A 16,440-nucleotide genomic window follows, 5' to 3' on the forward strand; every position below is an offset into this window, starting at 1 on the left:
TTAATAAGCAACAGAGGAGCACATTTAGTTCCAAACACAAAGAGTTAAACTTAGAAATGGAAGTATGGTTTTTCGAGAAATTGAAGCACATCTAATTTTGACACATCGAAAACATCGAGGTTGGTACGTGCGTACGTGCACATTGTTGTTGTATACATCATGTAATCGAAAGGTTGTGTGATGTCATCAAAGGGAGGATGTTTTAATTTAGGGGAGGTATCAGGACAAATACGAAAATATAGTATGTTAATTAAGGAAGGAGGGATTAAAAGTATACATACATTGAGTATAATGTGGAAATTTCTAGAAATATTTAAATTTGGAAGAGGAGGCGACATGGGGCGTCTGAGGTATAAGAAGAAGGGAATTTTTGGGGTTTTTTTAGACCAGCTGCTCTCTTCAGAAATGCATGTGATTGACTGCATCTCTGAATAAAGAAACCTGCTTCTTCTCATCTGCTGACTGAGATCTCCTTCATTTCGGCTGAGTATTTGATTATTTGATAGTTTATTCAGTTCATTTGGTACGATTGTTGAAAATAACTGAAAATTGGTACTGTTAAAGATTCTACCCTGTGATATGTCCACTCGGAGGGGACTCTGAGTTCCGACATATTTATTGGTGCCGAAACCCAGGAAATCTTGCATGGGAAGGCTGACGTGAGTCCGAAACCTGAGCTAGGACCGCGACTACTGCAGGCTACAGATTGCCGGCACTAAAACTGAAAGGTAAACAGACACCTGTTATACTCAAAGTCTGTGTTAAATTTGTATCTGTAGTCTGAGAAGAGCGGCCCTGGGGAGGGTGTAGGCGGTTGGCCTCACGCCGAGAACTAGAGGGTGGAAGTGAAAGTAGAGGGAAAAAAAACAAAAAAATAAAACAAGCAGATGAGAATTGGCAGACTTGTCTTGGATTTTTAAGGTTTAATAAGTGGATTTAAGAGAAAATTCCCTCGGAGAGTCACTGCAGTTAGTTATTGGGAATGTAGGGTGGGACCCGAATCGGAGAGTCACTGCGGGAAACAGTATATTAAGTTTCCGTTGCAGGGTTGGACCCGAGTCAGTGAGTCACTGCAGGAAATGGGAAAAGTTTTCAGATGCAGGGTGAGACCCGAGGAAATGTTTTAAAGTGTTAATGAATTTTTTAGGATGATATTGTGAACTGTTGTATGTCTCTGTGGTGGAGAATGTGTTGGTAGGAGCAGAGGTGTTTGGGGAATTAGTTGTGTTAGGAGAAATAGAATAGAATAGAAATAGAATAGAATAGTGGTGTGGATAATTAGATGGTTGTTGTGATGTGAATACTGTGATAAGCATAAACGGTAAGTATACACACATACACATACATGCAAAACACCCACACGTAGATGCGCGCATATATACATAAATATATACATACTGTGAAATTGTGAAAGTGAGAAGTGAGAGTATTAGCAGTGCGGTGTATGTGGTGTATGATAGATTTAGCAAGGGATTGAGAGAGCGCGTTTTGGGAAAGAACAGACAAAGGTGGTAGAAACAGCTGGGTGAAAGGAGATAAAGAACGAGATAAAGGAGAGACAAAACAGCATGAGTGATAAAATGTAGACATTGATGGCATTTGATATGTTGTGTTGGTGATTCTTGAAAAAGAAATTAAGTCGGGAATATAATACAATAAATAATAAATATAATATTACTATAATTACTGTATATATTTATGTTTATACGTAAATAATTGTAAAAAGTTGTGCTGAGCCCAATACATTCCAAAAAACATGTTGACCATTGGTTACTCAAAAACCAAAGTGACACGTAATACAAGTAGATTTTAAGTGTCTCATAAATTATGAGATGATGCATTAAATAAATAATTCATGAAGTAAAGATCTAAGCAAAGAATTGGGAAAAAAAGGGGGCTTTCCACTTACTCACAGAATTTTGTTAATTTTGTAAATTCTAAATGATATTTACTAGATAACCAAGCTAAACTTTCTTTTGCGCATTTTGGTGTCTTTAATTTTCTGGCTTAAATTCTACTCAGTGTATTATGTCAGAGTGTTTTCGGCTTTGTGGAATGTTTTATTCAATGCATTTCTTACATCACATTAAATAGCTGCACCCTTTCTAATTGTTTTATTTTGATGGTGTAAAGTATTAGTTCATTTCATTGCTTCCTCCTTGTGCACATTGATCTTTTCCCTACCATTTATTGTTTTATATTTAACATTTCTAACAGTATCATTGTCACAACTGAGCTGAGATTGTTGGTTTGATGGCAGAATAAGTCTGTCTGTTTTGCTCGTTGTTAAAGCAGTGTTGTTGTATACAGCTACATTTTTGTGCCTGGGTTTTAGAGCTTAAAATGATTTTCATTATGCTTGTCCTTTTTGTCAATCCGATCGTTTAATTGCTATAGGTTTTGTAACATTCCAAAAGCTCTTAATTAACATTTGTATACATTTACAGTTACAGTACAATTAGTTTATTTCTTGCTTTTGATGCTTAAAAACTTTTGAAAACCAAGTACTCTACTCCCATGCTTTTACTTAAGGAAAAAAAAAAATCTGTCTTTATAATTTTTACTTGTAACGGAGTAATGCTGAATAAGTGGTATTTGTACTTGCACTCAAGTAGGGAAGTGGTGTACTTTGAGCCAGTAGTGGAGATTGTTTAGAGCTAGACCAGCACAGAGTGTTAGTGGATTAAAGGCTGCTATTTCGGCCAAACCCAGGGTGGTAGTAGTGCTGCAATAGTGTGCATTATTGATTGATATAATTGAATAAATTTGCTGGAAGAACAATCAATCTAGACTAAATCCAGTAAAGCTGTGTGTGATGGAAGGAAAAATTTATGTGCTGTTGTGCTGTTGATGTTGTGCTGGACACCTCTAAACAATAAAAGTGACGCCCATAGTGCTGGACAAGGGGGTGTATCATGAGTAAAGAAGAGACACCAACCCTGCCCCTAGGGGTAATTATATTGAAACACAAGGAAGCAGAGAAAGAGATTAAAAAGTATATGAAAAAACGGAATGACCGGACACGTGGGGAGTTGCAGTGGCCACTAGAGGGCACATTCAATAATGACAGGTGTGAAAAATTGAAGGAAAGACTAGAATGTTGGGGAGAGACAGAGAAAGAAAATAGTGAAAAAACAAACAGGAAGAAAGAAATTGTAACATGGATCCAAGTGGAAGGAGAACGGAAGAGAGTTCTCAGAGAGCTCAGAGATGACAGGGAAAGAAAGGCTACAAAGTCTACAGCCCCACCAGCAGAGGAGCTTGTGGAGCAGGAGAAACCACCACCCCCATACAGAGACATGCCCACCACACAGACGGCAGGACTCTATCCTCTCCTAGAAAAAGGACGACCACAGAAAGTAACTTTGGAGATAAGAAAGAAGAAGGCAGCTGAAAGCCTGGTAATGCAGCTCCACAAGGTCCAGCTGAGTGAGCTGGCCCACACCAAACAAGAAAGTGTGGAAAGGGAGAAGGAAGAGAAGAACATAGCAAAACAGGCAGCAGTGCTGTTGGCGCAACCAGCAGCGCCCCCTGTGGCTCAGCCTGCACCGTCGGTGCCACAGCCAGCAGCCATGACACAATCCACACCAGTGGTCCCACTGCAGCAGATGCAACCTGCTTATTATGCGCCTGCACCAGTGGTCCTGATACTATACCCCCCATTTCAACAGTACCCCCAGAAACAAAGATGGGGTCAGGGACATCGGCTCATCCGACCGCAGTCAAGGAGGAGGGGCATTCCAGCAACCGGTGAGGGGAAGGGCTCCGATGAATGGAGGAAGAAGAGGATGTTGGGTAGGTCGAGACCTTAGTCACTGGAAACGGGATTGTCCATTTACCTACCAGCAGGAAATGGCGCCCCCAAGAGGAGGTTCACAGCAAAATCAAGGATGGCAAGGCCCAGAAAATTGGATGGGGCCTTGGATGGGGCCCAATCAACAGCCCCAAGGACCAATGAACTCAGGACCAGGCTCTATGGGGCCTCCCCCGGGAAGCAGGTGAAGAGGCCCTGAGAACCACCTCTCTGCACCCTGCACAGGAACCCACTGTCTCGGTAATAGTGGAAGGACTTAATCGACACAGGTGCAACATTCACAAGTATAGGTAAAGAAGGCTCAAAGCTCCTCCCCCTCTCAAGTAAAGCAGTAAAAACAGTAGGCTTCTCAGGGAAAACACAGACTTTACGGTTTAATGAGCCTCAAGAGCTAAATATACAAGGAGTGACAGTACAAGCACCATTATTGTTCTCCCCAGAAAACTCCAGCGAATCTACTTGGAAGAGATATACTTTGCAAGTTAGGAGCTAAAATTGTGTAATCTAAAATTACATTGTGGAGAAAGTGGAGTATGGGTGGAGCTCCCGGAGCATCTAATTCAACAATACGTCATGATGGAGACAAAATTGGAACTATGTTCAATGGACAAGGTGTATTGGTTGGAATTAAACACACATGGTGGAATAAGGGATCTGTATGCACAGTGGAAATCCTGGCTCCTTAAAATGTGGCCAGATTGTCAAGAAAGCAGGGAACCATGGCACTGCACAGTGATGTATGAAGAAGAAGGACAAAACAAAGAATATGAGGCCATGTGGGATGAACAAGTGGCAAAGACACAGTACACTCTGAAGACTATAAACCTCATAACAGGACCTCAAGGGGTAGCTGCAACAGTTCAGCTGCCAACGCAACTTGAACAGTGGTACCAGATTCCAAATGCTGCTCCTCATGTCTCACTGCTGATTGGGCAAAGTTTTGAATCAAAAGAATTAGGACCAATGGTGAGGGAAGTGAGTCAGGTGACAAAGTGGACACAGATAGGACAGGGGGTCAGTATATCTCTAGATAGAAATTTTCTCAGAATAGAGCAGGTAGCGGTAGATGAGGTGAAGCCACAGACTGTGCTCATAAGCAGGGCCGAGAATGTGAGAATAGGGAAGGGTAAGACGAACCAACTGCCCCAATGGGCAGAAGAGCAGGAGCTCACAGAGGAAGAAAGGGGGGAAGCATTAGCGCAAGTGCCTAATCAGTTATGGACCAAACATCAGACAGGGTGTTGAAGGGCTAGTGAAGTCAGCAGGTCTAGTTAAGATACAGCTTAAACCAGGAGCACGGTTGCCATATCAAAAAACAGTATCCCTTGTCAAAAGAGGCAATAGTGGGGATTAAGTCATTGAGGGACTAACGGAAGCAGGAGTACTGGTCCCGACAAAAAAGTCAGTGCAACACTTCCATTTTTCTGGTCAGAAAACCAAATTCTGATAAATGGAGGCTGGTCCATGATCTGCGATCAGTAAACCACGTGGTAATAGCTGAAACCCAGTAGTCCCAGATCCACACACCCTTTTGTCCAACATTCCAGAAGGAACAAAATGGTATACAGTAATTGATCTGTGCTCAGCATTCTTTAGTGTCCCATTGCACCCAAATTCACAGTTTCTGTTTGCTTTTACCTATGGTGGATGGCAATATACATACACAAGGCTGCCACAAGGCTACTGTGAAAGTCCATCAGTTTTCAACCAAGTTCTGGCTCGAGATCTGGCCAATCTGGATGTGTCCAGCACAATATTGCAGTATGTGGATGATCTCTTAATCTGCAGTCAAACTAAAGAGCAATGTGTACAAGACTCAGTGCAAGTTTTAAAAACTCTGGCGGAAAACGGGCATAAAGTAAATAAAGAAAAGTTGCAATTCTGCCAGCAAAAGGTAGAATACTTAGGTAGAGTGCTCGAAGGCACTACATGAAAAATCTCCCCAGAGCATGTAGAGACAATTCGGAAAGCTCCAAGACCTCAAACTGTCCAGCAAATGCTATCATTCTTGGGTTTGGCTGGGTTTAGCAAACCATGGATTTGTGATTTTGCTATGAAAACACAACCACTTAGAGACATAGTGAGGGCAGCAGACCAGACAAAGTCTAATGCCACATTGACAGAGGTGACAGAGGAAGCAAAAGCGGCATTTGATATGCTAAAGGCTGCCTTGTCATCTGCACCTGCACTAACATGTCCAGATTACGGTAAGCCATTCTATTTGTATGTATCTGAAAGAAAAGGGTTTGCCTCAGCAGTGTTAGCACAGGAACTAGACGGCATAGGGAAAAGACCAATAGCATACTTTAGTACAGCGCTCGATAGTGTGGAGAAGGGCATGCCACCATGCTATCGAGGATTGGCAACAGCGGCATTTGCGTATCAGAAGGCATCATCAATCACAATGGGGCATCCAGTGACACTGTACACATCTCATGCCTTGCATGCACTATTGACTAGTCAAAAATTTGTAACAACTAATGCTCGAAAAACAGGCTATGATGTCATTCTGCCAGCCCCTGAATTAACAATTGAGAAATGCTGCACAATTAATCCAGCAAATAGACTGATGCTCCCAGAAGAAGGAGCCCCGCATGAGTGTACTGAAGAGACAGAAAAATACCTAAACGCCAGGTCAGACTTAGCACTAATAAAAGCATGCAAACTGAGAGCAGGCAAGACATGTACAATATACACTGATTCGGCCTATGCTTACGGTATGTCATGTGTTTGGGCCAATTTGGGCACAGAGAGGTTTCCAGAGAGCAGATGGGTCAACTATTGTGCACAGGCCAGCAATTTCGGAACTGTTAGGAGCGATGATGCTCCCTAGCAAATTGGCAATTGTGAAATGTAGAGCTCACAAGACAGATAGGGAATGGGTCAGTAAGGGAAATGCAGCAGCCAATGAGGCAGCTAAAAAGGCAGCAGTAGGAGATACATGTGTCATGGTAATGATACAGGCGGGGGAGCCAGATAGTGAGGGGCAGATGCCGGTCACAATAGGTGATGTCAGAGACTTCCAAGAGCCTTGGCAGAAGAGAGAGAGTTGTGGAAAAAACGTGGTGCGGCATTAGACCCTAAGACTAGGATATGGAGAAGTTGTGATGGAGTGTTTTCTTTCAATGTTGATTAAAGAGGCACAAGGGATAGATCATTGTGATCGCAGGAAAATCATTGAAACAATTAGAAAGGACTGGTGGTCTCCATACTTAGCGAGTATGGTGGACAAATTCCTGCATGCGTGTGAACTTTGCACAGTACACAATGTCAGAAAACATTTCACTGCACCCATTAATCACATACCAGAACCCAAGGGACCATTCAGACACCTAGTGATGGATTTTGTGGATATGGGAACCACAGAACGAAGGGAGGGAAAAAGGTACATTCTAGTAGTAATAGATCGGTTCAGCCAGTGGGTGGAAGCACAGGCTACAGCTAAAAACGATGCCAAGACAGTGGTTAAGTTTTTGTGTAGGGAAGTAATTCCCCGTTTTGGGATCCCAGATCAGATGAGCTCAGATAATGGTCCCCACTTTGTGAATGAAGTAGTGAAGGCTATGGCGGAGGCCTTATGCCTGAAACACCATCTAGGATGCGTGTATCATCCACAGTCTCAAGGGATTGAGGATTCACAGCACCGCCGGGGACGTGTGCCGTGTTGGAGCCAAGTGACAGCAGGTTAACCTACACGTTACATCCATATCGCTGGTGCCTAGCAGCCTGTCTCATGCTGGTGGATACCGAAAGACGAGATGCGACCTAACGTCTGTAGATTACCCGAGACCAGCCGTGTGCACCGTGTACACACACACCCATATATGTTGCTTGTTTATGTCATATGTTACATTTAAGTATGTCTCTGTAATGTACATTTAATTGATTATGTGAACCTGGTGATATGAACACACTGTTGCGCCAAAGGAGCGGACAGAGTGGGAATTTTCCCTCGCAATTGGCACCTGAGGGTTTTTCGCCCACTCCTGGTTCACCTTGAGAAGAAGCTTGTGTAGGGAAGTAGGGGGAGTGATGTGTGGAATAATAGGAAAGTATGTAGGACAGAAGGAAAAGTTGTTATAAAAGTTGTGTTATAACAGTGTACTTGTTACGTTAGAAATACAAACTAATCTAATTATGTGGAACTTAGAGTTTTTCATGGTCATAAATGTTGTTGATGTATGTCTGCTTGACATAGATAGTGTCCACGTGACACATTAGACCGTGTAGTGATGAACTCCAGGTGAAGTGCTAGGTGAACCTCACCTAGGAGCTCCAACAGACCCTCTGCGACAAGCAAAGTGCCTGGGTCAGAAGAAACTGAGCCTCATCTATAAGGACATTGCACGTGAAAGCCATGTTGTATATTGTCACTGAAGATGATGTAACTACCATGAGGGATAAGAACACTGAGTAGTAAGACACATACAAGTTGAATGTGAGACTCAAGAGTCTCAAAGGGGGGAGTGATGTCGGAGAAATTACATAGATATCGTACATCATACATTAGCCTAGATTTAAAATGCTCTGCATAGAAGTAGTGGTTATCAATCATATATCAAAGATCTACCAAATATCTATCAAAATTCTTTAGCTTCGGATTAATAGTAAGCTTTTGAGTAATGCAAGTATATCAAATATATATCCTTTATAATATCAGGCTTTGGAGCTTTTGAGCTTTTGATTAATGCACATGTGTAACTTTCATAATCATCAAGCAGTGCTGAGATGGGGATGTTTTTGTAAATTTCATAATCATCAGGCAGAAATAGTGCTGAGATGGGTGAAATAGAGGAGATGTTTTTGTGCTGAAAAGTGCAAACATAAGGGGAATTTCACCCAGACATAACCTAGGCACCTTATGAGCTTTAGCATTGCTTAATAAGCAACAGAGGAGCACATTTAGTTCCAGACACAAAGAGTTAAACTTAAAAATGGAAGTATTGTTTTCCGAGAAATTGAAGCACATCTAATTTTGACACATCGAAAACATCGAGGTTGGTACGTGCGTACGTGCACATTGTTGTTGTATACATCATGTAATCGTAATGTTGTGTGATGTCATCAAATGGAGGGTGTTTTAATTTAGGGGCTTTAATTTAGGACAAATACGAAAATATAGTAAGTATGTTAATTAAGGAAGGAGGGATTAAAAGTATACATACATTGAGTATAATGTGGAAATTTCTAGAAATATTTAAATTTGGAAGAGGAGGCGACATGGGGCGTCTGAGGTATAAGAAGAAGGGAATTTTTGGGGTTTTTTTAGACCAGCTGCTCTCTTCAGAAATGCATGTGATTGACTGCATCTCTGAATAAAGAAACCTGCTTCTTCTCATCTGCTGACTGAGATCTCCTTCATTTCGGCTGAGTATTTGATTATTTGATAGTTTATTCAGTTCATTTGGTACAATTGTTGAAAATAATTGAAAATTGGTACTGTTAAAGATTCCACCCTGTGATATGTCCACTCGGAGGGGACTCTGAGTTCCGACACTACCTCAAACGATGCTACTGCATTTTTGCACAATATGCGTTGTCAGGCCGCATCTTCCAATTACATATGTTATTAGTTACCTCATTTCAGTCTACTTCATTTCATTTCATTGCACATTTTCTTTTTCGGTGCTAAGTGTCCTGTATTTTGTGTTGCTTTCTTGTACTTGTTTTTGCACTGTCTTGTCTTTGCTCTGTTCGCACCTAGTTGCACACTTTGCACTTTATGTGGCTTGGACAATCTTATATCCTAGCTCTGTGTTGTTGTTTTTTTGTGTTGAAACTGTATGTTTATGTAGCACCAGGGTCCTGGAGAAATGCTGTTTCTGTTATAAAAGCTTCTTGAATCTTGAATGAAATAATTCTGAAATGATATTCAGTATATTTTGGTGATGTTATTGAAACGATTGTAGTGATAGACTGATCATATATTATACAAACAATGCATCTGTTTATCTATAGAATCCAGTCAATTCTGATGACATACAGTCACATCAAAAACTTTGCAATTTTTTTAATTCTAAAATGGATTTATTTTTTTCAGACTGCTTGACAGAAGAGAACTGACCAGGACACCTTGCTGCAAAGAGTGGACCTTCAGATCAGTGTGGCAAAGCATTCACTGCCAAAAGCTAGAGGACTCCCATCAGCTCCTGTGGAACAAGGACATGGTGTCATTTTTGACAACGTATACGTGCAAGAATTGAGTCTTCCACTGCACACACAGATATAGCTGCACCTAGCACCAGCTCAGCTCATGTGGCCTTGCCTGGCCACTTCATAGCCTGGGGACCAGCACGATCCCTGGGCTGGGTTTTCAAAGCAGAGTCTCAGTCTCAGGGTTCGTCATCTTTTCCACCTGGTCATCACTGATCAGCTCCAGTATAACAATCTCAGGGTTTTACATCATTTCTGCCAGGTCCAGATCCAGAATCGCAGACTCAAATCCAACAACATGCAGGGAGATGGCGAAAGGCAGAGCTTGAGGATAAAAGAGCATGTGGCAAGAGGGGAGCCACCAAAGAAGCGGCACTTAAAAGAAGGCTACTACTAAAAAAAAGAGTCACGTGTTTTAATCTTTCAGTTTTATGAAATTTTATATTAAGTAAAAAGATATTCTCCTTAAGAAAACAGAATTTTACTGGTATGTCTCTTGATTTGGGGAAAATAAGATGAAATAGATCTGAGTGTTGACCTTTCAGTAATTTGTTTTAGTGAAAACAAGTAGAAAAGTGAAGAAAACATCTTCCTCTTTCCCCTCTCCCATAATACAGTTTTGTCCTGACTATTTTAGTGAATTGAATAAATGAGTATTATGCAGTGAGTTGTTTTGCTGTTAATAAAGCATTGCATGTTTTTTTTGTATATCTTCATTTACTTCTCAGTCACTTTTCAGTCTTCACAACGAACCTGAGTGCATGTTTGATAGTTGTGTAAGGGCTCCCTGTGCCTAACAGGGTGGCTTAGTCGGCTTAGTTGCTTTATGAAATCTTTTATTCCTGGTTAGCCAGCTCTGTCATAATTTGGCGTAGCTGGTTTTAATTGATCTGCTAACTTTGTAATTTGTATTATTGGTTTTGACCGCTTGGCCACATATATTGTATGAGTAGTGTGTTAAACCGTAACACTGTGATGCTACTTTTGATTACTGGGGAAAAGGAACGATGTTGACTGTGACTTCAGGTAAAAAAAAAATTAAACCAAGCCTCTTTAGAATTACTTCCTCTTTTGTAACAATTTTATTGTAACAGTTTAAGCATATGTAGCTATGGTTTATATCCATTAATTCACATGTTTAGAAAAAGTTAAACGATTATGGTGTTTAGTGAAGGCTTGCGAAAATTTCGCACTTCATTTAAATGCATCTTTTATTCATTTAATGTTTTTTTTTACTACTTGTTCTTGTATATATATATATATATATATATATATATATATATATATATATATATATATACATATATATATATCAGCATCGATCAGCAATATGCTTTAGGGTTCAAGATTTTTGTGAAGGAAGTTTAGACATGATGACACTTACTTTTGACTACTTGGGGAAAAGGAATGATGGTGACAGTTACTTTTCTTTTGGTAAGACGCACATCTTATTTATGCCGTTAAATGAACATTAACTTTTTTAAGTTGGAAATTGCCGACTTGAAAGCCAGAATTTAACATTAGCCAGTACCACACTCTTAGAAACGCTTAACGCAATAAAACGCTTAAAAGTTCTATGAAACGTGAAAAAAAGTCAAATTCAAAGTTTTAAGGTTTTCAAAATCAGAATTTGGTATTCATAATGCTCTAAGCCTATAAGTTAATCAAGTTCTTTATTTGGTTGCATTTCTTTTTCCAATTTAATGATGTGCATTTAAAGCGTCACTAAGCGCTATTAGTATATTGTGGTGTGCTGTAAGCTTGAGCACTGTGAAACTGGGATTTTGATTAATGGGGAAGAGGCACACCTCACCGTAACAAGCGGTAAGTAAATTCAACGCTTTTACCGTGATCTTTATTTCTGTGATCATAAAGCGATAGTTAATGGTCTAAATTGTACATCTAAAAATACGGACGTTAAAAAGTATTTACATATTTGATTGCTGTAGGGTTATAATTAAAGTAAGTGAATTATGCTTGAATCTAAAGAACATCCTGAAAAGTTATTCGAGTTTTACGCATTATAATAATTTACAAATTATTATTATTATTATTATTATTATTATTATTTATTTATTTTTAAATTTTTTAATTTATTTATTTATTTATTTTAATTCTGTGTTCTGCTGTTATGTACTTTGAAAGAGTGAGTTGGTTCAAGTACCTTAATACAGAGTTGAAAAAGCACTGTTAGATTCAATATACTGCAGTGAGTTTGTATATTGCTTACGTCTGACATTATTATTATTATTATTATTATTATTATTATTATAAATACAATTTATTGTCGCAAAACAAATTCTATTTAAGATTAAAATCACACAGTCTACTCGTTTTATTATTATTACTATTATTATTATTATTATTATTATTATTATTAGTAGTAGTAGTAGTAGTAGTAGTAGTAAACGATTCTAAATTTGTTTAGAATATCGGGGATTTACAAATGCGTTCTTAAATCAAGGTTTGTTTCAGTTTTTACAGTTAGTTTTAATTGTTTCATGTTTGAATGATCAAACATTCAATATATTGTCGTGTTTCTTACATAATGCTTCCTAACATGAAAGTTCAGTTAGTATTTTAGTTATTGTACCCATGTGTATGTGCATATATGTATACATTCGTTTATTGTTGTTATACTTGTGAATATTAAGCATACTAAGATTCTATCTATCTATCTATCTATCTATCTATCTATCTATCTATCTATCTATCTATCTATCTATCTATCTATCTATCTACCCAAGGCCCCCCTCAGTCCGTCTTTCCACTTTGGCACTGCGCCTCGTCCTCGAACGGTTTAATCACTCTTGCCTGTGTCACTCGGGATTTGGCCTCCGCCGACGGACTGACCTTCAGCTGGACAGATGCGAGCGGGAACGCGCTGACTGACGTCGTGCAATACCCGGCGGTGCGTGCGACCGGGGGTTTCGCCTCCGTGAGCCGCGTGCGCGTCAATGCCAGCGACTGGGACCAGAAGAAGACGTACACGTGCACAGCCCAAAACGGCGCAGGACTCAAAGAAGCGACCTTGCAAAAGCCAGGTAGGCGAGAAGCATCCGGAAAAAACACCAATTTTTAAAAAATGCATTTATGTCTCATTTCCAAGTCAACAATAAACAAAGCTACTTTATTAGGTAACTTACACGTGCCCCATACAAACACTCTAAATAAACTCATAATACTAAACTTTCTTTGTTTCTCGGGGATGGTAGTATTTACTTGAATATAGTGCACCTTTGAAAATAACTTAAGGTACATAATTGGACCTCACGGCTAATGAAGTTCGTGCAAAACTTTTCTCTAAAAGGTAATTAAATGTACCTGACATGCAATGCTAGGGCAGAATTGTCTCCTAATTATAATCCAACTCATTTATTTAGCCACAATTGCTTAACCTGTGCAAAAGAAAGCATGATGGGGGAAAAGAATCTATAAGAAAAGAAAAGGAAAATAGTCAGTAAACAAATTGGTGTAATGTGAAGTGTTTAATTCCACTTCTACCACAGCAATTTGCTGTTTTATAGTTTTTAATCTAGGTTGAAGTTAATAAGATATCACCTGGCTATATATGTACAGCTTATGTTACCTTTTTGTAAGTACAAAGTCCTCTGACTCTGAAACTAGAGACTTCTTTCATAAAATGTTAAATGTCTCCTCACAGAAAACATTTTTTAGTGTTTTTATTATTATAATTATTATATTATGTGGAGCATCATATCAACAGTCAGATATGCATACATACCTGTGTATGTTTGTTTTGCAGAGGTGGCCGAGCTCTCTGCATCTCTGCTTCTATTGGCTCCAACCCAAAAAGATATAGACAACGGAACAGCTACCTTTGTCTGTTTAGCAACACAATTTTTTCCTAAAAAACATGAATTTAAGTGGAGTCATGAAAAGAAGGACCTCAACAACACTGTCAAAGCCACCATGTTAAGCAAGGACAAAGGAGTTTACACTGCTGTAAGTGTTTTAGTGATGAACAGCAGTGACTGGTTGGGCTCATCTTTTCCAGTTAAGTGCGAATTCAAGCAGGAGAAAAAGACTGTGTCTAAAGAGGCGAGTTATGGTATGTATTATATTATTCTACCTTTTTTTAATGAAACTTTAAAAGAAGCAGTCAATTTCATTTCATCCAAACCCCCCTAACAGCTCAATGTTAGTGTTACACCATAGTATGAGGAACTGTTTTTCATTTCAAAAGTAACCATTTGCAATCTGGATTGACTGAAAATTACAGTTGTTTGATAATTTGGGTTTAATGTGCATTAAAACTATAGATTGGATATAAAAACTATAGTTTTTACTGTATGTTTTTTTTTTTCAAACCATCAGTTGAATTGAATCACTTAAACTTGTTTCTGCACCTTCTTTACAGTGTCTCTTGACACACACCAGCCAGAGGTACACATAACCCCGCCTTCCACCAGGGACATGCTGATCAAAAGAAGTGGTGATCTTGTGTGCACAGCTGCTGGAGAGCATGGCTTCAAGGAAATTAAATGGCTTAGTGGCAATAAAGAGCTCCCTTCAGTAAAGGATTCAAACCTACATATGAAAACCACAATCAAAGCCACCATCAAAATCAGTTACACTGAGTGGAGCAGTGGCTCCACATTCACCTGTCAGGTGTACCATAATTCATTCCCCCTAGAGTTTAAAAATTTTAACTTCAAAAGAGAAGAAGGTAAGAAATACTTTTACTACATACACATGTTCTTGCTCTTTTAGGTGATGTCTAATTATAATGAAATTCTGTGTGTGAGAAAAGTTCTTTTAGTTTACATGTGACCAGTGTTTGCCAACATATGGAAACAACTGAAGTATATGACAGCATGTTTTGAAATTAACTGTGAATTCATGTTCATAGGCAACAAGGTCTGCCCCAAGGTTTACTTGCTCCCTCCACCAGAGATTTCAGATGAACTGGTGACCCTGACTTGCTATGTAAAAGACTTCTACCCTAAGGAGGTGGCTGTGTCTTGGCTTGTTGATGATAAACAGGTGGAAAATGTGAACGGCTGTGTGCAGAACACCACTAACGTTATTGAGAAAACCAACCTCTTTTCAGCATACAGCCAGCTTATTGTCAAAGCTGCAGACTGGAAAAGAGGCGCTGTTTTCACCTGCAGGGTTTATCATGAGTCCATCAAGGACTCTGTACGCCTCATATCCAGATGCATCAGTAGCAGTTCAAACCCACCCAGCATAATGAATTTTAGTCTGAATGTGCCCTCAGTCTGCAACAAGAAGTAATAGACATTGTCTTGTCTGCTATTAATGTTTGTTTTATTTTAATCTTTTGCCCCGTCTTCAATGTCTTTTTTTTTTTTTTAACTAATGCAATGTCATTGTCTTGAAGTCTGTCTGATGCTTGTGTGTCCTTGTTTTCTGGAATATGTCTGATGCAATATTACACTAAAACAATGACAATAAAATAATCCTTCAGCATGTACCCTGTGCAGTACAGAAATATTATATTATTATTTTACACTAACTTTATACAGCACTATATTGCTATATCTAAATATATCTACATATATATATATATATATATATATGTATATATATATATATATATATATATATATATATGTATATATATATATATTTTTTTTTTTTTTTTTCGTAAAAATAATGCCATGGCTGCACCTGGACTAGCTTTCAGTTAAGGAACATATTTGCTATCACTGCCACTTGCTCACAAAATGCTCACAAGTATACAGTTAAAAAAAAAAAGCGAAAAATTAGACAAATTCATTAAATATAGGCCCAAAGCTTTCAACAACAATTTCACAGTATGTGTTATTTTTGTCATTTTTGTTATATTTTTGTCAAGCTTTTTTTTTTTTTTTTTTTGCTACATGTTTGTGACTGTTAGTAAATACGTCCACAGTTAGGCCTTAATTAAAATTGTGGCAACAAGCTACAAAATCTGAAGCAAGCCAAAATATCCAGCCTCTCTTGTAATGTGGAGGACTTTTTATACCCTTTTCCCTGTCATGTTGGGGATCACCGGTTTCATGTTTAACTTGCATACTACAAGCAGAGCTTCTAATAATAAAAATGACATATAGGCATATTATAATGATACAAAATATGAATTTTAGATCATAACAATGATAAAATATGGCAGTTTTATAAGAAACCTCTTAGTTTTATTATCCAGTCAGGAGATAAGTTACTAAGACTATAAATTCATAGATTAAATGCAAAAAAATCACACCTAATCATCCTATTCAAGAAATAAAAGAGTTATTTGCCATAAAGTTTTACACTTTAGAATGTGTTGTTAATCAATGTCATGATAGTGTGATGCTGAGTTAGAAAAAGTGTGATTAGCAAGAAACTACAAATTGGAAAGCTGTGCGTCCTAAAAATACCCAATTTACTCCTTTATCTCTGACTGTAAGAAAGCTAACCCTAAACTAAAGACTCTATTAAATTACTTGTCTCCTTAGAGAAAACAT

The 16,440-nt window shown here is 38.7% G+C and overlaps 1 gene segment (V, D, J or C); it reads left to right on the forward strand.

The window, feature by feature from the left end:
• Positions 1-15: 15 nt before the first annotated feature.
• Positions 16-15,498, forward strand: LOC131368884 (Ig mu chain C region membrane-bound form-like). The segment is given in 6 exon segments: positions 16-728; positions 9,855-10,993; positions 12,715-13,011; positions 13,734-14,039; positions 14,349-14,657; positions 14,841-15,498. Coding segments are annotated over 5 exon segments (1,317 nt in total).
• The last annotated feature ends 942 nt before the right edge of the window (positions 15,499-16,440 follow it).

This window comes from Hemibagrus wyckioides, linkage group LG02, assembly GCF_019097595.1.
Source record: "Hemibagrus wyckioides isolate EC202008001 linkage group LG02, SWU_Hwy_1.0, whole genome shotgun sequence".
NCBI lineage: Eukaryota > Metazoa > Chordata > Actinopteri > Siluriformes > Bagridae > Hemibagrus > Hemibagrus wyckioides.